At 36.7% G+C, this 25,215-nt stretch overlaps 1 protein-coding gene and 1 pseudogene across 1 annotated transcript in view; one reads left to right on the forward strand and one right to left on the reverse strand.

Annotated features, from left to right (window-relative positions):
- Positions 1-25,215, forward strand: part of TRPM6 (transient receptor potential cation channel subfamily M member 6) — a 139,111-nt gene that overhangs the window by 61,629 nt on the left and 52,267 nt on the right. The window contains 11 exon segments of the mRNA XM_068553856.1: positions 701-754; positions 2,588-2,728; positions 4,994-5,128; positions 6,918-7,198; positions 8,515-8,743; positions 12,225-12,377; positions 17,275-17,421; positions 20,801-20,929; positions 22,235-22,486; positions 24,385-24,559; positions 24,764-24,878. Coding sequence (XP_068409957.1) covers positions 701-754; positions 2,588-2,728; positions 4,994-5,128; positions 6,918-7,198; positions 8,515-8,743; positions 12,225-12,377; positions 17,275-17,421; positions 20,801-20,929; positions 22,235-22,486; positions 24,385-24,559; positions 24,764-24,878 — 1,811 coding nt within the window.
- LOC137770846 (dynamin-like GTPase OPA1, mitochondrial pseudogene) lies at positions 14,662-15,613 on the reverse strand (annotated as a pseudogene).

The raw sequence follows: 25,215 nt of genomic DNA on the forward strand, positions 1-25,215 counted from the left end.
CCTTGTAAAGACACCACTTGCTTAAGCCAAGCACCCTTCTTGAGATGTCCTTCCTTGCCTTTGAATATTACCCTTTCTTTAGAGCCCTGTTCAAGTCCTATCTTCTTGATTATTCCAATTCACATATTACAGTGCCCCTATAATACAGATTATTTGCCACTCTTTTGAACATACCTATCTTCATATTGTTGGTTATTTTTAGTGTAAGTCCCACTCTCTTCTATTAGATTGTAAAAATTCTATGAAGAAAGTACTTTTATTCTTCATTGAATCCCTCAGTAGCTTGAATGAATGTAGTAAGTGTTCAATAAATATTTGTTGATAGAATATAATTGTGTGATGAAATTTGTAATTGTGTGATTTATATATAATAAAGGATAGTTACAGATTAGTTAAAATTTATTTCTGCCTCTTGCCACACAAAGTTAATTAAGGCCTTACTTCCTACTATAAAAGTTAATTAAGGCCTTACTTCCTACTATACATCTTGCACTGAAAAATATTTCAATCTAATCACATCTTCTCTTGGGAAATACCTTCCTTAGAATTAATTTGGCTTAAGCTTCATTACTAAAGATGTTGAAGAAAGTTTTCAGTATTCTGGATTATTTATGAATTCTGAAATAAAGGTTTTTTATTTCTCCCTAGCACATGGTAATTAAAAGGTAATTAAAATTCTTCCTTTTGTTCTTTATTACAGAAACAAGGACCAACCAATATGCTCTTGCATCATCTTGTCCGAGATGTAAAACAGGTAACCTAATGATGAAGGTGTACAAATTTCTTCTGGTATTGTCTTAGCTTTGTGGTGAAGTGTTACCAGATTTTGCTTTGTAAAATGTAGACTTGGATTTTCTAGCGAATTACCTACCTTCTTTACCTGTGACTCTGAACAATTTCATCACCAAACCACACTCATATTTTTTCTTGATATTTGTGTTTTAAAAGATTTGACCCACCAAGTAAGTGGAATTAGCTAATAATTATTTTCTCTTATAAAACATGAATTGGAGACATAGAAACTTCCAAGCAGAATTTCAGCTTAACATGATACAACAATATTGCCAATGATGATAATAATACCTGCTGAAAATAGAGAAACTTCCTGGTTCTGTTATCTTTATTGAAGGACTGGTATGTGATTCCATTGTTTTTGTTCTTGTTTTGTCTATTAGTGATAACTCTGGGACTCTCACTTTCTTGGTGAGTCTAAGCATTGTTCTAGGGAACCAGGATGGATCCCACTGGTCTATACCTTTGCTAATATTTTGCTCATGGTATTCTCATTGAACTTTGAGTTAAGGCAGACTTAAAATCATCTCTGATCCCCCATTAGTTACCAGAACTTTCCAACTTTAACGGACTTTTTTTTGCCTTAATTCTGAAGTCTAATATCTTGATGGAGAGAGCGTGTTCTTTCTGATTATGTTGACTTGGTGGGAGTAAAAGTACTGGAGGAAGACATTTGGTTGGCAGATTAGCAGTAAGCAGAAGTGTCCATGCCGATGTAAATTTACTTTACATTGATTCATGTTGGGTCAAAATGATGTTCCTTAGATTATCTCCTTAAACTCTGATTCTATCATGGTAAACTGAAGAAAAAGGAGTGAAATAGTTAGATGTGTGTTTAACTAGCAGCAAAATGAGAGCATGATTTGTGTTCCTTGGAAAAAGTGAATTATGAATGTGAAAGAGAAAAATTAAATTATTTGCATTTATTTATATCTGTAACCTTATTTGTTGTTCAAAGCTTTGGGAACATTGTTCACAATCTGTTCATTTCAAAGATCTTGTTCAGCACTCTGTGCCTTTAAAAGTGTGCTATGAATGGCAGTGCGGAAGTAACACTTATGAAGAGGCACTGTGGTGGCCTTTAAGGGGTCAGAGCAGTTTTCATTTGGCCTAAGGCCCATGTGCTTGGAAACCTGCTACTCAGGCCCCTACCAGCCATGACGTTGGTCTTGGCACAGCCTCGTGTTTTGAAATCTCATTTTGCTCTGCCGCTTCATGTTCCTTATTTCTATTTGTTCTACTTCCTTTCCTATTCTTGTTTTGTGTATGATTTGGTCAACATGGTGCCAAGTGTTACAGCCATTTCAATAGAGAAGCTTAAGATTTAACTTAGTGTTAGTTTTGGACCCTCCAGCATATCCTCCAGTGATTATACTTTTGTTGTAGTGGTTCTGTCATTTCCAGCTAAAAACAATCTTTTGTACTCTCTTTAAATGTATTTTATTCTAAAGTGTGTATATGCATGAGAGAGAAAAAGAGAGGAAATGAGCTCTTAAAAGCAGACATTCCATGTCTATGAAACTAAAAACATCTTAAGGCTAAGTATTTTTTCCCATTTGAACAACCAGGTTGTATCAGTAGCTGGCCATATTAAGTGATCAGTTGCTTTTGTTCTTGTTTTAGTTATTAGTGATAACTCAGGGGCTCTTCCTTCATTTGTGAGTCTTAAGCATTGTTCTAGGGCTGAAGAGTGTGAGTCTCCCTCTTTGCAGTTGATTTGGTTATGTTCTAGTGACATGGCAAAAGAGATAGAAAAAAAGAACTGACAGTTACGTGTTACATGTTTTTGTTTCAGCATGCCCTTCTCTCAGGCTACAGAATAACGCTGATTGACGTTGGACTGGTGATAGAATACCTTATTGGTAGAGCATATCGCAGCAGCTATACCAGAAAAAATTTCAGAGCCCTCTACAGCAACCTCTACAGAAAACATAAGGTAGCATAATTGAAAAGTACCCTAGTAAAATTAAGGATTCCTAGGAGTTATACTGTTAGAAAAATGGCTCGGGAAGTTTAGGTGGGAAGAGCTTCCAAAACGGACATGCTATTTATCGACACTTATTGACTATCTGCTGCATGTAACTTACTGTGCTAAGTGCCGGCATGCTGGCCTGGGATGGACATAAAGATCAGGAGTTTAGAAACTTTTAGAGGAAACAGATTTATGAATAACTAGCCACAATACAAAACAGGATATAATATGTGCCGTATTGACACAGAAGTATGTGGTGAGAAGGGTTAGAGGGAGAGATGACCGGTTCTTTCCTTATCTTTCTTTTTCTTTTGAAAATACAGAAGTGAAAAGCTTAATAGGATTATATCTATAACTCATAATAGTACATAGCCTGGAGATGACAAACTTGCAACAAGTCTCTAGGGGTTATACTGGAAGATGCATGCAGAACGTACCACGTAAAAATACATATTATACATATTTTATTTTCCATCATATTTTTGAAAGTCTAGGAACGTAAAATTAGAGTTGCTGGTTAGTTGATTAGCAGAGAAAACGTTGCTTGTTTCTTAAAATTGCCAGTACCGATCAGTAAACTGAAGAGCCTAGTTCTTATTAGGGGATGATGAAAGTGTTAGAAAAGGTAGTTTGGGGCATTTTTGGCTGAGAGAAGAGCGGGAACAGTTAGAGGCACAGTGCTGTGGACACCAGGGTATGGTTTTGCAGTGACAAGGAGACCTTTGTCACTGGACAAGCGCCAGAAGGTTGTGAGGGATGACACTGGAAAGATACTTTGGGATAAGATCACATGAAGAGTCTAGAATATCAAGCTACTTTTGACCTTTATTTTTAAAGAATGAGGTGAAGTGAAAACCCAACTTGGCTTTAAGGGATGAGAAAACAAAACAGAAAGAAACCCAATTCTCAAAGAGAAAATGTTCTTTATTGGCATTTCACAGACATAGGGATACACTTGAGGTATCAGTGCCTTCATGTAAACAAAATACGCCTTGCTATGAGGTTACCAGTGGCAGGTATAGGACTGACTGTGACCTTGGTGCAGCCCAGTGGGGAACATGCTAGGCAGGTTCCTCTAATGCCCTTTCTGGAAATGGGTAGGAAATTGCCCATTTCTCTAGTTATTTTCTAGTGAAGGAGTACAGAGTTTATTGTGTTTCCTAGTAAATTAGATCGTAGCAGTTAACGAATACATGGTTTGGAATCGGAGAGATCTGGGACTGAATCTTAGTTTTTGCTCATTAGTAGCTGTGTAATCTTGAGTGAGAAACTTAACCTCTCTGTGTGTCAGTTTCCTTATCTTTAAAATGGGAATAATAATATAATACCCTTTTCATAAATTTATCAAAAGGATTAAATAAAATAATACCTAGAATACCCAGGAAAACCCATATTCCTGGTACATAGAGGGTGTAGAGTAACTTAATACTAATAGTCATTATGATTATTACTAGTGATACTATTAATTCTATATCACAGTAATAATAATGATAATAATTTGAGTAGCATCTTTAAAAAGTTGGACCCCCATTACTTCTGCATCTAATTTATATCTGTAAAACACAAACTAAAAATAAAGAAAGAAAGAAAATAAAGTACAAATAAAATAAATAAATAAATATTAATAAATAAGTAAAATAAAGTTCAAAGTTCCCGATACGGTTTGTATTGGGAATTTTATGTCAGTCCCTTTAAGAATGCTCTCGTTTGTTTTTGTTTTTCATTGATGAAAGCTTCATGCTGACAAGCAATTAATTATGTTGTTATTGGGCCTAGCCACTGGAATTCCAGTAGCGATATAACACCTGGAGAAATTCCGTAACTTTCTAACTGAAGCTTAACCTTGGAGCTGTTTGTGAATGGGAACTTTTTCTTATCAGAACTGTGAATCTTTATTGCCTATTCTGAACTTGTTTCAGGTATAGAACATCGATTGATTCTAATGGAATTTCCACATAGAAAAGGAATACAGATATATGATAGGGAGCAAAAGAACATGTTCTCTAAGATGTTAGGAAATAAGAGTGTGCTTAGTAAGAAGGGGATCATGAGAGGCTCTTGTTGGAGGAGTAATTAATTACTAATCTTGGATCAGAGACAGAACCATTGGATAGGACACAATATTATATTTGGTTTTATTGTTGTCTAGAAATAAAATGTTAATTGTTACCACTATAATCATCTTTTTCCCTTTTTGTTTTATTTTAAAAATAAAATAACATATTCCAGCAAGTGACCACTTTTACTCAAAGCTTTCCCCAGCCCCCTCTTCACCGAAGATGCCGCTCAGGAAATAGAAATGAATCTGCAGAAAGCACACTGCATTACCAGTTCATTAGAACTGCCCAACCTTACAAAGTCAAGGTACCAGTTACTTATTTTAGATTTGAAAAGAAAATTGTCCTTAAAGACAGAGATCTTTTCTTCCTTTAAAGTTTGAGAATGGGGAATACAAATAGAGGGATCATTTACAAGTACTATAAACAGATGGTGCAAGTCAAAAGCATAATACAGGTGTTCTCTAACAATGATGAGCAAACGCCCAGGACAAGCAACTAAATGATTTGCCGGGGCTGGCACCTCAGGCTGCCTTCCTTGTTCCTACCTCTACCATGTCCAGATGTTGACTCAGGAAGGCAGTCCATGGGATGGTACTAAAAAATAGAATCATTAGCCCAACATTGCACCCTCCTCCTCCTTTCCCCAAGGCTAATTGGAGGTGACTGTTTCCTTCTCCTTTCTTTTCTCTGACACTGTCCTCTTGCATCTTCTCTTTTCCCTTTTGAAGCTTTCTAAAAAATAATTTTGGCCTAATGTTACAGTATGACAATGATAATGTATTTATGACTGTGTGTGTGCATGTGTGTGTGTGAGCAGTATTATGCCCCCCTCCCTTTACTACCTCAATCCCACTTTCCTCTGGGGGTGAATGCTTTTGTTTAAGAGTTTCCATATAAATGGTTCCTATGTTGGCTGAAAGAGGTTTGCTTTTTATAGTTCTTAGAATGAAAAGATGTTTCATAAAATTACCATTGGTCATAATCAATGAACATAAATTCCCTTCATTTATAGAAATAGAGGAAGCTTATTACTATTTTTGCTATGATCTCGTTTAATTAGAAAGAATAAGCTGGGACGAAGTGAGAGAGTGGCATGGACTCATATATACTACCAAATGTAAAATAGATAGCTAGTGGGAAGCAGCCGCATAGCACACAGAGATCAGCTCAGTGCTTTGTGAACACCTAGAGGGCTGGGATAGGGAGGGTGGGAGGGAGACGCAAGACGGAGGAGATATGGGGATATATGTATATGTATAGCTGATTCACTTTGTTATAAAGCAGAAACTAACACACCATTGTAAAGCAATTATACTCCAATAAAGATGTTAAAAAAAAAAAGAATAATTATTGAATCTTGTTATTTGCCAGGCATTATTTTGGACACTTGGTTTAATTTGAGATGCAGGTGTGTTGGAGAAGATATAATTATGAGTGAGAAATGGTCCCACCCTCCCTCCCAAAGTAATAACCACAGTGCAGTATGATGAGCATTGAGAGAGAGATACATACAAAGTGATATAGAAGACTATGGGGGTTAGAGAATGGTTTTTGAGATGAGCTGTAAAAGGTGGGTTTACCAGGTAGAGAATAGTATTTCATTATTACCTATTACCATCACTAGGGGAATATAGTCAGAATAAAGGAAAGCAAAATTAAAACCAATCTATCTGTATGAATGTTGGCAACACTAGTGCCATTTTTCTAAGAGGAAGATAATGAATCTATTTGTAAGGTGAGGTTAGAGTTTTTTTTTAATAGTTATCATTTATCTAATATGTTATTTTAGCCCATTTCCTTGAGAAATTGAAAATTGTTGTATAGTTAGTGGCTCTATTCCAAAGGTATAGTGTTTTAAGTTGTGTTAAGTGAACTTAAGGTATCTCAGCCTAGGGACCCTGGAATTATTAGATGCAACAAGAAATGGATTAAAAAAGGCCAAAATTTTGGTTTCTGATTTATAAAGTTCTATTATTATTTCCATCTCTTTTCGGTGATTTAAAAATATTTTTAAGATACCCGATGTGTTTTGTCAGGTAGAACATCGTGCATTTGAGTATTTGGACACCCATTCCTATTTTATATTCTAACAGGAAAAGTCTGTAGCCCTTCATAAATCAAGGAAGAAGTCAAAAGAAGAACAAAATATATCAGATGACCCTGACTCTACTGGCTTTATTTATCCTTATAATGACCTGCTGGTTTGGGCTGTGCTAATGAAAAGGCAGAAGATGGCCATGTTCTTCTGGCAGCACGGAGAGGAGGCCACAGTCAAGGCAGTCATTGCTTGTATACTCTACCGAGCAATGGCCCGGGAAGCCAAGGAGAGCAACATGGTGGATGATGCCTCAGAAGAGCTGAAAAATTACTCAAAGTAGGAGTTCTACCTTTACCTAACATTCACATCGACAGTTCTTAGAATGGTTAGACACGTTTATCTCCCTCAGCCTAGAACTTGTAAGATGAGTGGACTAATAGCCGTGTGTTTCAGGGACTCTCCCATAAATAAGGGTCTTGAGGTATTTTAAGGACTAAAAGGCAGAGAGGTGGCCTTCAAGTCAGGAGACTCGGGTTCCAGTTCTAGTCCAGCTCTTTACTAATTGTCAAATCACTTGACCAGATTTTGGGACTTCAGTTTCTTAACTCTAAAATGTTCAATGAATGATTTTGGAAGTGCCTCCTAACTCTCAAACTCTTTGATACTAAGTTATATTAAAATTTGTTCTTTAAGTACAGCTCAGGCAGGAAAACAAATAAATATATTAGGTATTAAATTACCAGAGAGTGATGGTAGAAGATAGAAGAATTAGAAATGTTTTGGTTTTTTGATGTAGTAAAGCATCATAGTAGTAGGGAAAGAAAGCAAGCTAGAGTTAATAGAAACTAATTTATCATTTTGATTTAAAAAATTCCAGAGAATGACAGTGTCTACTTTTTAGAGAAAACAACCTCCAAGAAGATCACCTGGGGGTGTCTCCAGGTCTAGTTCCTTACTTAAGTCATCTGTGTATTTTGTAAAATCTTTAAATTTATTTATTTATTTATTTATTGGCTGTGTTGGGTCTTTGTTGCTGCGCGTGGGCTTTCTCTAGTTGCGGTGAGCAGGGGCTACTCTTCGTCGTGGTGCATGGGCTCTAGGCGCGCAGGCTTCAGTAGTTGGCATGCGGGCTCAGTAGTTGTGGCGCACGGGCTTAGTTGCTCTGCGGCATGTGCGATCTTCCCGATCCAGGGCTCAAACCTGTTTCAGCCTGCATTGGCAGGCGGATTCTTAACCAATGCGCCACCAGGGAAGTCCCTAAAATCTTTAAAAAAAAAAAAAGGAGTGGCGGGGGGAGTTTCCACAGTTTTTCCTTAAATGCTAGTTCGGTTTATGAACAATCTTTTCTGTCAAAAAATTCTTTATTAGGTACTATCAGGGAGCCCCACACCAAGCCATACACAGCTTGTTTTGTGGTGTGGATTCGCTTCTCCCCATGGATAGCTCAGGCACTCCTGGTGGAAACCCTCTAGTTCTGTTCTTTTAAGAAAGGGAGAACAATCCATTTCCTGAGCAGCAATCCCTTTAAAACAGCTTCTGCATTTTACTGTTCCCTCTTTTGGTCTTTTCTGAGTCTCATATCTAATCTTTTTTAATGTTTCTGGGGCTCTCACCTGCATTTATTTTTGCCACTCACCACTGTGTCATTGCAGACAGTTTGGCCAGCTTGCCCTGGATGTGTTGGAGAAGGCATTCAAACAGAATGAAAGAATGGCCATGAAACTGTTGACCTATGAACTCAAGAACTGGAGTAATTCTACCTGTTTAAAACTGGCTGTTTCTGGAGGGTTGAGGCCCTTTGTTTCACATACTTGTACCCAAATGCTACTGACAGATATGTGGATGGGGCGTCTGAAAATGAGGAAAAACTCTTGGTTAAAGGTATATTTACTTGCTTTATAGAGTTTAACGTTAGTTTAGTCTATACTCTTGAGGTCTATACTCTTGAGTTCATTTTTCCCTTGCTCCAGAAGATTACCTTCAGGAAAACCAGTTAATGTCTTTGATTCTCATAGATGAGCTGAGATCTTCACAGTGGAACCTCTGACAACTACTTTATCTCCCACTACCACAGTTTCTTTTTTTTTTTTTTTTTTTTTAATTATTATTTATTTATTTATTTTGGCTGTGTTGGGTCTTCGTTTCTGTGCGAGGGCTTTCTCTAGTTGTGGCTAGTGGGGGCCACTCCTCATCGCGGTGCGCGGGCCTCTCACCATCGCGGCCCCTCCTGTTGCGGAGCACAGGCCCCAGACGCACAGGCTCAGTAGCTGTGACTCACGGGCCCAGCTGCTCCGCGGCACGTGGGATCCTCCCAGACCAGGGCTCGAACCCATGTCCCCTGCATTAGTAGGCAGACTCTCAACCACTGCGCCACCAGGGAAGCCCTACCACAGTTTCTTTTTAAAAATGGGCATAATTGTGCCAGCTCCGTCCGTCACAAAGGCATACTCATGAGAAGGTGGTTAGAAGAAGTTAAAAGCATCTACAAACATAAACAAGATTTCGTTATTAGTAAACACCATTGTCTCTGATAATTATAACAGAAGTAAATGAGACTTTTTAGTGAAAATTTTCTCAGCTTAAAAATACTAACTCATGATAAACTAAATAAAATTAGCAATTTCTGTTGTTGTGTTCATCTAATGTGATGTTTCAGGAAATAAATGGCGATTTTATAAAGCTGCCCTCAAACACATTTGTTCACACCACTAACTATCTCCAAATTTTTCTATTCCATTATGGTTTAGCCTCATCTTTCTTCTTGAATTATCAAGAGTAATTTAGTTAATTATTAAAGGCATTTAATTTTTGACATCAAACCTAAGCCTAAAAAGCTCTAGGTTATGGTCATGCTTAAGAAGTACATAGCTTATGAAACAGAAAAAAAGGAGATGAAGCATGATCATTAAGAGCTACACAAGGTTATAATTTATATTTTAATTTTATTCTTCCTAGAGCTCTTAAAAGTATGATGTGTCCCAAATAGAATGACTGTTTTTAAAAACTTTTTTTTGGTGGGCAAACTATAGAAAACACAAACAAATAAAAGATATGACATAAAATATATAAAAGAGCTTGTACATTTTAATTCCACTAATGAGATTGTGGAAACAAGAGAAATGTCAACCAGAAATTATTTCACATAGATTCCTCTTTAACAAAATATTGGAGAAACAACAATTGTTTCTAGAAGAAGTTCTCCTTTGATCTGTTTCGATTTCAGCCTTGGAAATGATGAAGCAGAGATGTAAATGGGTCCACCTCTAGCTACACAAGTGCTGGCAATAAATCTTTTTAATGTTCAGAGAGAGAGATGGGGGTATAGGTAGCTGGGATTTTGAGGAATAATTTTCTCCATGGCTCTGTCCTGTACATACTTTAGTTGAATAGAAATCCTTGTTACTGAGAACTTAATAACTTTTTGCTCCTCATATACTTTATTTTTATATCAACAAAGAGACTTAATTGAAGCAAGACTAAATGTTTTTGCCCCAAAACATAGTGAGTTGACAAAGAAGACTGATTAGCTACTTAAAATCTTTGAGTTGCAGTAGACCATATTGCTCTCCATGCCTGGATCCTAATTCCTCAGTGCTTGGCTTGTGAGTTTTGGGAACACTTTTGCAAATGTAAAATGTCCTGGTCAGACTAATTCCATGTGGATGAAGACTGGAGGAAGACCTTGTAGAGTTTTATGTGGAAGGGAAAACTCATTTAAGTGCTTCTGGGGGGTAGACTCTGACCTATTCCTTGGAAATGGAATATTTATTTCATTGAATACTGTTTCACAAGCCAATTGTTCTGCAATGGTCAAGGGCAAAAGAATGTGGAGCCTTTTCAGGAAGTGGGTTAGGAATTAATTAGTGTAATATTATCATTGTGCCTGCTAACTATGGTGTTTCCAGACCTGGAAGATTGCATGTATTTTGGGTTCTACATGCGAAAAGAAAACAAACACACAAACAAACCAATCCTATCAGACTGGGAAAAGTCCAGAGAACCTTCACAGGAAATCAAGCTTTAAAACAAAACAACAAAAGGTCATTTCAGCATAAAAAAAAATGAAGTCGACAAGGACATGACTTTAGTTTCTTTAATCATGAGTGGTATATAGTCTGGGTTAATCTTACCTTTATTCACTGAATCCCAGAATTCCAGGCCTAATTTTAGCTCAAAAGAGATAATGTTCACCAAGATGATTGTTACAATATTTAGTAAATCTTCTAAACTCTTTACCCTGAAAGGCCAATACAGGTTGAACATAAAAATTCTTTTGAATAGACTATAAATAAATTCATGAATGTTAGCAATAGAATGAAAAAATCATGGATGTCTAGATTTCTATCTTTGTTGGGTTTTACTGGCAGAGAAAATATATGTATGATGGGAGATGCATCTAACAGAAGGTGACTTGCTATGTTTTTATATTCTTGATTTTATAATATGAATAAATTTTCATGTGTTTTATATGATAGTAACTACTTAGTGGCTTTAAAGAATTATTCAAGCAATATGCTCATTGAAAAAGAATACTTCTCACTGCCGTGCCTCTGGGTATTATAACATATAACAGTGTGGTATATGTATTTTAAACTTTCAAATGCATGTATGTATATGCATCGTATTTTTTAATTTTTAATTTTTTAAATAAAATGGGATTACACTGTGCATATTATTTTATAACTTGCTCTTTTTAGACTTAACAATATAACTTTCATTATATTCAGAACTGCTTTTGTCTTTTCAATGATTACATAGTACAGTTGTCTCTCAATATCCACAAGGGATTGGTTCCAGGACCCCTCAGGATACCAAAATCCGTGGATGCTCAAATCCCTTATATAAAATGGTGTAGTATTTACATATAACTTTTGCGTCTAGATTACTTATACTATCTAATACAATATAAATGCTATGTAAATAGGTGCCAATGTATGGGAAATTCAAGTTTGCTTTTTGGAACTGTCTGGATTTTTTTTTTTTTTTTTTTAATCCACACTTGGTTGCGTCTGTGGATGCGAAACCCATGGATATGAAGGGCTGACTGTATTCCACTGTTAGGTTGTCCCACATCAGCTCTCCCTCTATAGATGGACATTCAGGTTGACACTAGTTTTTTGCTATTACAAATAGCCATGCAAAGAACATCCCTATCTACACATGCTTGGATTCATGAGTATTTCTGAGGGAGACACTTCTAGAATTGGAATTCTCGAGTCGGAAAGTATGTATACAATCAGGATATCCACTGAATTGGGGATGGATCTGACATTTTATATACACCCAAATCTTAACTTTATTTGGATCATACTTGTGCCTTGCATAACCCCCACTACTTACTTTGTTTTCTTTTCTTTTAAAGATCATCATCAGTATTCTTTTCCCACCCACCATTTTGACATTGGAATTTAAAAGCAAAGCAGAGATGTCACATGTTCCCCAGTCCCAGGACTCCCAGTTTACGTGGTATAATGGTGACCAGAATGCCAGCGCTCCCAAAGAAAGTGTTTGTCTGGTTAGTGCAATATCATAATGAACTAGGTTTTCATGGCATTGACTGCACTCAAACATACACAGGCACAAAGCTTATTTATTTAACAAATTATTTAACAATCTTAATCATATTATAGTAAGGTCAGGTATAGCGTGTATGATAGTTCTAATTAACCCCCGTATATTATTAAGCAAAATATCCTATTTCTGCCAAAATCAAAGACTTTATTATGTCTTGAAAGCTGCTTAACTTTTCATTTTCCTTTGTGACTAGTGGAATAAATAGACTTAATATTTCTCTAAAGCTACAATAAGGGATGCCTCACATCCTTAAAAATCTTTATTTAAAAAGATGCTGGTTTAAAATGTGCATTGATCTTCACTGTTTCACGCCATAGTTTTTTCATTTGTTATATCCAATGAGTTTGAATAGTTTTACTTGAGTTCCCAGATGTATACTCTTTCATGGGCAACTTGAGCTGCTTCTATTGCAACCCATCTTCACTGGAGAGTCTCCAATATGCTGTCTATGCATACATTTTTTGAATTTTATGTTTCAACTTGGATCACTGCTGATAAAGTTGTCATTTACTGTGAGATGTAGTAAACATCTTTTCTGGTACTTAATACTTCAGTGAGGCATCTTTAGCTAGCATCTTGTCTGATGTGCTTTTGTACTTATGAGGTATTTGTCATAATATTAAAAACGTATTTGATAAATGTTAAATGAAAAATAATTATAATTAGTTTGTATGGCTGGCATCTGCTGTGATTGGTTGAGCCTTTATTCTGATTGGTTAATGCCAGAACAGTTAACCGGATCAGTTGTTAAATATTTTTGCTATCATGCCTGTTTCGGTATATGTGTGTTCCTTTCCTCTTCCTTCCCTCCCTCCCTCCCTCCCTTCCCTTCCCTTCCCTTCTTACTTTTCTAAGCCTGATAGTTCCATTTGGGATTCTCAGAGTCCAAGACGGCAGGTACATTCTAAACTCAATAGAGTGTGTGAGTTCTCCTTTGCAAAGCTGGGTTAGTCAAGTTGTCATAATTGTGATTGTACTGGTTAGATTATATGGTTACTAAGTTTAGGCCATTTCAATTTTTTTTTTTTAAGGAAAGAGAAGAAATGTAGTGCTTGCCTAACCCCATTAGAAATAGAAGACAATCTTTATATGTGAGACATTCACATATATATGTTTGCCTTTATACTACTTCAGTGTTCACATTAAGTTTAATTAGCTTGTTGAAGTAAACAATGAAGGAAACTGTTTATCATCTATCTACAAACAAATATGTAAATATGTTGGCACTTGGTTGCAAGTAGTGCTTTGGAAGTGGATGTAACTTCACTTTTGACTCTTAGAGGTTTCATAGAAAGACAAGCTTTCACTGAAACTGAAGGCATTGCAGATAGCTGGAGCATTCCACTAAGCAGTTCTTCTTAAAGCAGAGACTCTTAGGGAAAGAACTCCTTCCTTGAATGGCAATTAAATGTGCTCTTAACATTCAAAAAAGATAGTAAGCCCTCACAGTTCCCTGAAAAATTAAATTTTGTCTGTAATATAGTGGTTCTCTTACAGCAATTGCTCACCTGGTGGTTTGGACATGGCCACATCAATTAATAATTCAACGAATATCTAATAGCTACCTTCCACGAGCCAGACAAGTTCTGGGGGCATTTCATTAACTAAGGCAGATGCGGCCCCTGCTACCATGGAGCCTATAATCAGACTGACTATCCGAGATACCTCACCATTATTCAATTTAAAGCATTTATTGAAAAAGTGTTTCAAATCTGGTCTGTTATGAATGGATTATAATCATAGTAACAATGTTCTTTTATCTTTGAATTTAACTAAAGCAACAGGTTTGGATTATCTGCTTTGTGTTTAAAATTTTGTTAACCAGAGAATAAGGGGTTAGAGGCAGCATTTGGTGGGACATACAAGTTTTCATAATGCTGATTAAGTATAATGTACTTGATTAGTTGAGGAACACAATTGGCATTATGTATTTTGGCGGAAAGCCAAAGACAGGAGGGACATAGATGCTCTTTTAGAGTGTCTTTGTGCTTTGTCGTCATGGTAATAGTGTGATAATAAATATGATGAAAGCACTGGTAAGAGGAGAATGAAAGCCATTATTCTTTTTTAAAAATTATTTTTTATTTATTAAAAATTTTTATTCTATGATTATTTTATGTTCAGAAAGGTGGAATAGCAGAAGAAAAAAATGGAGGACAAAGACTTTGGAATTTTCTTGTATGTATGCAGAGCTGATTATAATATGAGTAGGATTTTATTACAATTTATTTTTCTTGATTAAGGGCTTCAATAAATGCGTCAAGTTTTCCTTGAGTTTCTCTAACTTTCTTGAGGTCCTCAGCCATTTGAACTTGTTTAGCAGTAAGTGATTTAACTTTCTTCTCGCTATCTTCAGCAAAATCTTCTAATACCTCTTTGACATTTTTCTCTAATTGCCTGACTTCAGGGTTTCTAAGTTGCTGCATTAAAGTATTTGTGGTGACAGCAAGCATGCACTGTACTTGACAAAATAGGACAACATCATTGCATTCCTACTCAGAATCTACAAAATGCCATTGTTAGGAATGAAAGCTTCTTCAACAAAGGTTACAGTGATTTAGAGCTGTTTTTAAGAAATGTCTTCTATAAACGTGGTGCCAGGTATCCTTAATCAAGCTCCATCTACTTCTGCTCCTTGGGATTCAAGGTTCTTTTGGACTGTAGTTATCTCATCACTTGCAAGATAAGCTGGGTGTTCCTCATTACATTTCAGCATCTTCTCCAGTTCATTCTTGGTTTCATTGTGAACACACTGTTCTTGGGTCTGATTCTTCCAATGTAACCACCTCTCTTCCCAATCTGGACCTTCCATATTTCAGTTGCATTTTCAGTATCCTTGAGATGACCCTGAAGAACCTCTTCCATAAAATAAATAGCTGCATCTCACTTCTGTTTATCAGACATGGACTGGTCTTCTAAAGCATTGTGTTGAATAACCCTCAAGCTGTCCTCCACAAAATTATTCCACTTCTGGTGTTTAATAGTTTCTTCCTTAACAGCCTCTTTAAATTTATCAAATATGTTATCATGCTCTTTTCCTCTTGGTTCTGTCATGAAGTGGGAAAATTCTTCCTGTAGGGTCTCCCAAGCAACCTCTATTGCTTTATTAAGAAGCTGTTTATCAATTCACTGTTTAAGCTTGATATCCACTGTAGTATTAAAAGCCCCTGAATTCATGGTCTGTGTAGCTGGAAGATGGATGTTTTCAATCACATGAATTGATACTCTTTCCCACAAAGATTGCTGAACAATTTCCTCCCAGTGTTCTGGTGTAACGTGGCTCAGACTGATAACTTCACTGAGGATTTCATTTTTAGTTTTTTCAAATAGTTTTTTCCGGTCAAGTTCTCGCAGGCGAGGATAGTTATTCTTCTACTCAGTTTCAAGGTTAAAACGTGTTGGTTTGAAACTATCAGCCTGTTGTTCAATTGACTCTCATACCATTTTCCAAAAGTCCAACACAACAAGGCTTCAATTTCTTGTAGTCATTTGGTGTGCCTTTAGCATGCTTGTCTTTAGGAGTTTTGAATTCCAAAAAAAATTCTTTTCTTTTTTTTTAACTTTATTTATTTATTTATTTATGGCTGCATTGGGTCCTTGTTGCTGTGTGCAGACTTTCTCTAGTTGCAGTGAGCAAGGGCTACTCTTTGTTGCGGTGTGTGGGCTTCTCATTGCGGTGGCTTCTCTTGTTGTGGAGCACGGGCTCTACGCGCACAGGCTTCAGAAGTTCTGGCGCACCAACTCAGTAGTTGTGGCTCGTGGGCTCCAGAGTGCAGGCTCAGTAGCTGTGCCGCACGGGCTTAGTTGCTCCGCGGCATGTGGGATCTTCCCAGACCAGGGCTCAAACCCATGTCCCCTGCATTTGCAGGTGGATTCTTAACCACTGTGCCACCAGGGAAGCCCACATTTCCTGTTAAAAGATTAAAACCACACAGAAATCTATGAAGTAGGGTGATATCTCTTTTTCTTTTCTTTCATCATCCCTAAGTTCCCTCTTCTCGAAAGCAACCAGGCTGCAAGTGCTTTTTTTTTTTTCCTTTCTTCTCCTTTCTTTTCCTTTCTTTTTTCTCTCTTTCTATCAGCTCTTCTATGTAGACACCTCTGTAGTCACATTTATGCAACCACTTCCTTGTCACACAGATACTCATTTCTCACCACCTACAACTGTTAACCCCTTTAGGTTGGCCCATAACTTTTGAGAAACTGATGGAAGATGCTTTCCCTAGAAAAATGCATGCACAACACAAATACTTGCATATAATTTCAGGAGGTTCAAGGAACTCCAGAAGCTCAGAGAGTCCATGAGTTTCACGTAAAACCTCTGTTATAAATGAGTGGAGAAGCTATCAAAGCCAGAATCCTCAAACTAACACTGTGCCTGACTTCCCTATAATTTGGGAAAGATGTATCACCATTATGTGTCCATTTTGTCCTCCTGTATTATGGAAATAATTCTATTCTCTGTTATTGATTTCACAAGGATTTTATTAATATCCTTAGGTTCCAAAATTACTGATGAAGGAGATTAAAAAGAACAGGAAGAGGGACCATTTTTAAATGCTTGGAACTACTCAGTTTGACTAGGTTTTCTTATGGGAGACTCAGCTTGCTTTTCAGAAATACCCTGTTCTCCTTACCCTGTCAAAGATTGATACAATAAATGTAGTTTTCCTTCTGTTCAAGACTAAGATTGTAATTTGTCAGGTGGGTGCCCAGTTAATTTCTAATATTTTTATTATATTTATGTATTTATGAAATATATAATATTTTAGATACTTGTAAATGTCAGTATTTTAGTTACGCCTCTGACAATAAATGATTGTTTGCTCATTTTACAGAAAGACTATGATTTGGAAAGTGGCCCTGATGAGAAACCAGATGAAAATCAGCACTTTGATTTAAAGAGTGTGCCCCAAAGCCTCCCATGGACCAGGAAAGTCTATGAGTTCTACAGTGCTCCAATTGTCAAGTTTTGGTTTTATACGGTTGGTCTCATTTCAAAAATTATATATAGTATTCAGGATGGTTAATTGTTAATGATAATGTTGATAGTGATATGCCTGATTTACCAACTTGTAATAAAAATGTAAAAAGTGCAGTTAAAAAAAAAGGGAGGGATGACAAAGGAGGTAGGGAAGAAGATTGGAGGGAGGTGAGAAAAGGTGAGAGCAGATCTCTCCGACTTTGGGAGTGAAGGCACAAGCATTCTTCGTTTTTTGAGTGCTTCCAGTTAACACAGCTGGGACTCAGAATCCGAAACTGTGTGGAACAACAGAATGAACAATATGGTTGTAGAATTAAGTGATGGGGGTGGATTCTTTGCCCATCTTGGGCAAAAAATCAGCAGTTGAATTGATTTTTTCTTTGTAGGAATAATGGGTAGTATAGACCAAAAAATTCAAGTGTTTGTTTTTTGTCTTCAGTTGCAAATGCTTCTAAATATGTAGAGGACAAGAAACATTTTAGAAGTTGTGTAAACAAATACTAAATCTATCATGGATGGGAGAGATACAGAGAAAACAACTGTACACTAAATGTATTGAGTGCTTTTCACATTTATTTAACAGTATTTATTTTTCTAATGCTAACCTATAGTTAGTTAAATTGCTCAAGATTGTATATTTCTAAAACATTTTGAAGTGATTATAAAAGGATATTTGTCTAAATGTGTTATATTTCAAAATATTTACCTGCCCAACCAGTCACTTATTTCATATACTTATTCAATAAGTATGTAGCTCTGAATAACTTTTATCTGTTTTCAAAAATAAAGTCTTCATTCAGATGATGAGATTTCACCATTTTTGTGAATATGGAAATACTGTATTTTCTGTATTTTGTGAATACAGAAAATCCTAGAGACTCTGATAGTAGCTTCGAGAGAATTTAACCATAGTCACATCATTGGGTAAAGAGTATTCAGCTATTTCTTTCCTTAGAAATTTCTAGCTTATGAACTCTTAGAGACAGTAGTAAAGCTAAGCAAATGGAACAACAACAACTACAAAAATAGCTAAGGATGGTGTTAGCAGTGAGCACAGGCATTTTTAGTCATGGCTGTTACATTGCTAGGTTATGGTACGTGTGCTTTATTGAAGCAGTGTCTTGTTATAAATGCTATGATGAAAAAGAAATGTAAACATTTTTGGATATCTTTTTAAGAATTGGAAAGAAAAAAAAGAAGAGTCAGAAGCAATACCACCAATATCTACAGTGTTTTAGTGCCTGGCCACCATGAAAACAATGTAAAAAATGACTGCTTAATAGTATAAATTTATTTAAATTATGTTCCTAAGGGGTCATCAAATATATTAACCCTTGAAACATAGACCTAGAGAAGTATAGAATTAATAGAATTTGCTTTAACTTTTTTATATGCTTCTCTACTAAGCTTCTTAACTCATAGGCAATGCTAATACCCATTATGCCTGCCTGAAATATCACCTATTGTATATAATATCAAATGGTAGAGTCAGAAGTGATTTCAGCCATTCTCTATGTAGAACTAAGCTTAGAAGAAGACTTATCAAACTTGGGTAGAGCTTAAAAAGATATGAGAAATAGGGATCCAGGTTAAAATAATATGATTCTTGTGAGAAGGAACACATACATAGGCACTTTTCTCTCTGTTGATCTGGGATTTTTAATACGTGTTTATTAGCTAGCACTGTGCATTGTCTCTGAAGCTATTGAAAAGACTGCACTGTCTCATGCATTGTTGGTGATTGTGGAAACTGATAAAGCCTTTCTGGCAGGCAACTTAGTAATATGTGTCACAGTTTTAAATGTGTGTGTAGTTATTCTACTTCTGGGAATTGTAAGAAGATAAGAATGTTAGATAAGATCACAAAGCTATTAATCACTGTGTATCTGTGTGTACGTGTTTACCGCGTCTTAATTCTTGGAATAGACTGGAAATCTAGGTTTAATATGCACAGTAATTAAACATACACTTCTTGAATGTCTATCATGTGTCAGGCTGAGTGCTTAAGTGCTGTAGATAAAAACGTCAACAGTCTTTAACTACGAAGACTCACAATTGGACAATACGTTTCCACTAACCAGAATTTTTTTTTTTTTTTTAAGAAAAAAACAGAATCAAATTTTATTATATTTCTAGCACCCAGAGATAGCGATTCTTAACATCTGCTTTCAACTTTTTTCTATCCAAATATTTTCAAATTTTTCCACAAGTGAGATCATAGTGTATGCAGCAGTTTTAAACCATTTTAACTTAACAGTTTATCACAAATGCTTAAAATTTACTAGAAGGATTATGCTTAATGTTTATAAGTACGTTTCTATCTTTTACATATCTGCATCTCATGGATGTGCAGTTTATGTAAAAATTCCCTTTTGTATCTTGTCTTCTTTCTCCTTCTATTATACTAATGTATACTTTTCTGGCTCTTTAACCTCCAGCCTCTAAGCTTTTTTAATTTCTGTTCTGCCACTTCCAAATGGAAAACTGTTTCCTCCTTTATCTGCTTATCTGGAAATGGTGTTCATCCTACAAGACTCAGCTGATATACCTCTTTCTCCAAGTCTCAAATCCAGCTTCATCCTCTGCATTCCTGTCATGCCTTTAGTAGACTTGCATTATGGAAGTTATCATACTCTGTACGCAATGCCATCGGCCTGGGTCTGAGATCACACTCCACCAGCCTGGCAAGTGACATTAGTGAGGCATTTTCCTGCAGGTCTAGGTTGAATGCTCTGGGCAGAGCAGCCTCTAGGTGGCATAGACTGTTTTGAGAACCCCTCACTTATGGAAAGCTCAGGACCGTGAAACAGCTGCCTGGCTAAATTCTGTAATCTGCGTAGGCCCAGTGAGTCATGTGTTAGAAGACGTGAACCCAGTCCATAAGTGGTAACCGGAATATTTTAATCAGCATAAAATAAAACTCCCAGCAATAGTAAATATCACAATTTATTATATTTGAAAATAGGTACCTACTAACACTGCTCCTTTGGCATTCTTGGGACACACGTTTTCTGTTTAAATGGAGGGGCAGGTGTGTGATTCTCTCTTGGCTTGCTGTTGGCCTGACTGTGTCCGTGCCGGAATGTGCAGGGTTCTGAAAATTGTGGTCAGGAGTCAACAAGATGTGACCATGCCCACTTCCATGCATTTGAGAACAGTGATCTTCTTTCCTTCCACAAATTCCTAGAATAGAAAACTGTGGATTCTGATGCCTTCTTTGATAATTAGGTCATCAGTAATCAGAGGGTGGTCCCAGTTATATTTTCATGCTATCATGGTGAAGTTCATGTGTGTGGTTCTGTTCATTTGGGTCTGTGTGTGCTTGGCATCCTCCATTATGACTCTCACTCATGTGCAGGGAATCCATGTCCCCCTCACAGATGGTGTATTTGGCATTCCTCATGCTGTTCACTTACACCGTGTTGGTGGAGATGCAACCCCAGCCCACCGTGCAAGAGTGGCTCGTTATCATTTACATCTTCACCAATGCCATTGAGAAAGTCAGGGAGGTGAGTTATCCCTTCTACCTTTGTCTTCTACATACCTCTGCTAGACGTGTTCTGCGCTTGGGTGATGAAAATGGAGAGGTCAAGCATGAGGGTGAGTCAGGCAATGATCCTGATTTGTATGCTACAGGAAAGGTAATTAGGGGGAAAATTTCTGATCTCAACCTTTTATTGTTGCCAAATACTTTCTGTTGGTTGCTGCTCTTTGAAAGCAGTTATTTTAGAGGACATCTTAGTGCGTTTATCAGTTCTAGAGTGATGGTATCTAATTGTTTTTAGACCCTCCAACTATTTGATTTCCCAAAAGTGTTTTTTTTTAATAAAGTTGATGTTTTTTTATAGCGTAACATTACTTGCATATTATTGCTTTCATGTCACAGAGTGGCACATAAATGGCTAAAGTTGTGCAATGTGTAAAGAATTCATTTATAGTTTTCGAAAGTTCCTACTAAACATTTTTGAACATTTAAGATAAAAATCCCTCTGGGGCAAGTAGTCCAAGAAACAAAACAAAGCAAACTTTTCATTTTTAGTTTGCAATGAGTCACTTAAAACAAAAGAAAAGGAATGAATATTCCTATCCAGTTATAACTGCAATCACATACCGTATGACTTAGGCTGTTTTAGATATCATTGTATATGTATCTCTCTCTACCTCTGTGCATTTACATACAATGATTTTGTCCTAGAGCTAATATGACCAACCTTGTATATTATGTAGAAAACAATTCAGCAGAAAAACGTTATCCGAATTCTACCATTTTTATTATGCTTCAGGGAAAATGGCTTTTTACTGTTTTACATTTCAGTTTGTCTGATGTTTTGTTGCAGGGGTAATTTCTTATAATAGTGAATTCTAATATCATGTTCTGAGTAATTTGCTAACTACTCACTAAATAGCAGTAGTGGGGCCAGATTACAGGATTCTTTGGTTTCTTTGCACTAGGCTATACGTCATGAAATGGAATTGCGGCTATATTCCATTGCAATATTGAGTTTTAAATGTCTTGGTGTTTCCCTGTGTTAGTTTAGGATTAATGAAAGCTAGAAAAACTTTTCTTTTTTAGAAAAATTTCTGGTTCGTTTTTAAATAGCTGGCCAGTACTAACAGTGAGATTAAACTACATTTATAGAATTGTTTAAATAATTCATTCCCCAAGGATAACTTACGTCTCCAAAATCCCCTTATGATCTAAGGTTTGGCATGATTCCAAATACTCCTTAAAAGAACAGTTGATGTATTAAAGATCATATTGATCTTGGGTTATAACCCATTCTTTAAGTTTCCCTCTTTCTTTCATCTTTTAGGTCTATATTTCAGAACCTGGGAAGTTTACTCAAAAGGTGAAGGTATGGATTAGCGAGTACTGGAATCTGATGGAAACTGTGGCTATTGGCCTGTTTTTGGTGGGTTTTGGCCTTCGGTGGGGTGACCCTCCTTTTTACACAGCGGGAAGACTAATATACTGCATCGACATCATATTCTGGTTCTCACGGCTCCTGGACTTCTTTGCTGTGAATCAACATGCTGGTCCCTATGTGACCATGATTGCAAAAATGGTGAGTACAGTCTGCTGTATAATCAGGTGTTCTTTTAACAGTTCTACTTAATTTCATGGTTCACATACATTGGTTTAACTTTTGAAATTATTTAAAGAAGCACACACTTCATCCCCACTTTCCTTATAACCATAAACTCTTATTTAACAAATGTCCTTGGATAGCATATTGGGTAGTTGATTACTATACTCAGCTTACCCTTTTGGTTAGGGCCAGATGATGGGGGGTTGAATCATATTTGTCTCTGAGCACAGTAATTGCTGAGGGCCAGATTTATGTGAGGCTATCGCCAATAATATTTTCTGCTGAAATAGTGATTTGTCTTTTTACCTCTCCACCCCCAGCCAACTCTTAAATAGTGATTACTGTGGGCCACACATTGTTCTAAGTACTTTGTATGTATTAACTCATTTAATCTTCAAAACAACTTTATGACATGGGTACTATTATTATCCACATTGTACGTTCAAGGAAATGGAGTTCAGGTAAATTTCCCAAAGGCATAAGTCGGGGAGCCAGGATTCAAATCTGGGCCACCTGGCTCTGTCTGCCATCTGAGCTCACTGTGCACTTGTATTAGCCCTGTCCAACTGGCTTTGCACAGGACCTAAGAAGGACAGTACCTCAAGATCATCTTTGCTTTTTCTTCTGGAATACTCACTGGCAGGGAAGGGGCAAGTTCTTGAGAAGGAAAGGTAGTGTTGAAACAAAGGAAGAAGACAGAAAAGGGAGAACCTCCAGGATTCCAAAGATAGATTTTTCTTATTTTTTACTTTTCTCTTAGACCAGCAATATTTTCTCTGGTCTTGGTGACATTGGTATTAATTCAGTAGGTTATGCTGAGGTAATCACTGTATCTCAGTGACTTAGCACAAGTTTATTTCTCCCTGATACAAAGATTGATGTATGCTCATGGAGGCCGCCCTCTACCCAGTGACTCAGGGATCCCAAATCGTTCCATCTTGGGATATAGCTGTGTCAACATTGTGGCTTCTGAGGTTTCCTATGACAGGGAATAAGAGGGATGGAGAATATCTAACAGCTTTTAACTGCTCTGGATAGGAAGTGACTTAAATCACTGTTACTCCACAGCCCATTGGCCAGGAATAGGTCAGGTGGCTCCTGCCTCATGGAAGGGAAGCTCATGGACTATTCACGGAGTATGTCTCTGCCACAGGGAACAAGTGGGTTGAACTGATGTACATTTAGTAATTGAAATGAAATATTTAAAAGAGCCTTTAGAAAATTACAGTACATGTGCTATATATACATGTGTGTATAGTACATGTGTGTACTGTATGTGCTCCATTGTGCATTTTAACAATCAGGCTTACTTTTAATACAAAGACTGTGTGTTTGGGAGTTAATGAACCACTGGATTTAACAAACATTTTATAGTTGCTTTTGCATCTTTAAAACAAAATTCTTCACTTCATCAAGATGTTCAGTATCTTGGAGTTCAGTACCTTGGAGCAGATTCTTGGCCTGATCAATTTCTTAGACTCAAACTCCTAAAGATAATCCTGGGAATAAGGAGCCATTTTACTAATTTGAATATCCCTATTTTTTTTTCTTTTCCTAATCTCTGATGAAAAGTTAGATATTAGCTAATCAAAAGCTATTCATATTTCATCACATCTTAAAAAAAGAAGCACAGATCCTCTACAGTTAGCACACTTAAATTACTCCATAGACTACATTGACATGAAACATATACTGTGCAGAGAAAACAAAATGTTTTAGCCAAAGGAAATCCAGCTATTCATGGACTAGGCATTTTGGGCAATGACTAGACAGTCTTATTATTGGCAGGTATAATTATGATGGCTGCAGGTGTTTGATTTGTTTTAAATTTCAAATCTGTAGTAAACTTCTGGCTGTGACGTGCTTTTTTGCAGACAGCAAACATGTTCTACATTGTGATCATCATGGCCATCGTCCTGCTGAGCTTTGGAGTGGCACGCAAGGCCATCCTTTCACCAAAGGAGCCTCCATCCTGGAGCCTTGCTCGAGATATCGTGTTTGAGCCATACTGGATGATCTATGGAGAAGTCTATGCTTCAGAGATAGATGGTACGTAGAGGATTCCGCCACCGTGCAGCAAGTGAACCTTTGTAGATACTCAGAGTAATAAAGAACCCTGGAAAACAACCATCTGAATCTTAAAAATGTCAAGAGTTTGTGGTATTCTGCTAAGTCAATATGCTAAATATTTGTCTAGAGTCATAGGACTATGATTCACCTTATCTCTCATTCTTTTAAATTCTTTATTTGTAGTTTGTTCAAGCCAGCCGTCCTGCCCTCCTGGTTCTTTTCTTACTCCATTCCTGCAAGCTGTCTACCTCTTCGTGCAATATATCATCATGGTGAACCTGTTGATTGCTTTCTTCAAGTAGGTTATTTTAATCAAATACAGTTATTTTGTATGAATCAAAAATGGGTGCAGGTATTTTGAAAGATTCACATGTAACCTTTGTTTTTTGTGTGTTTCATGTTTAATTACTATGGTTTTAAAATATGGGCATGGAACTACTGGCAGGAAGGCAGCAGAGTATGAGAAGAGAAAAAACAATAAATAGAGAGTGTAATAAAAGCGGACTGAAAGGAGATCATACACTGTAATTAAGCAATAATTTGGAATCATGGAGAGTAACAATTGACGAGGTTGAAAGTTGGTTAAAGAGTCCTTGATAACTTTCCTTCATTGGCTCTCAGTATATCTCATTCTC

The sequence above is a fragment of the Eschrichtius robustus genome, chromosome 10, assembly GCF_028021215.1.
Source record: "Eschrichtius robustus isolate mEscRob2 chromosome 10, mEscRob2.pri, whole genome shotgun sequence".
Lineage (NCBI taxonomy): Eukaryota > Metazoa > Chordata > Mammalia > Artiodactyla > Eschrichtiidae > Eschrichtius > Eschrichtius robustus.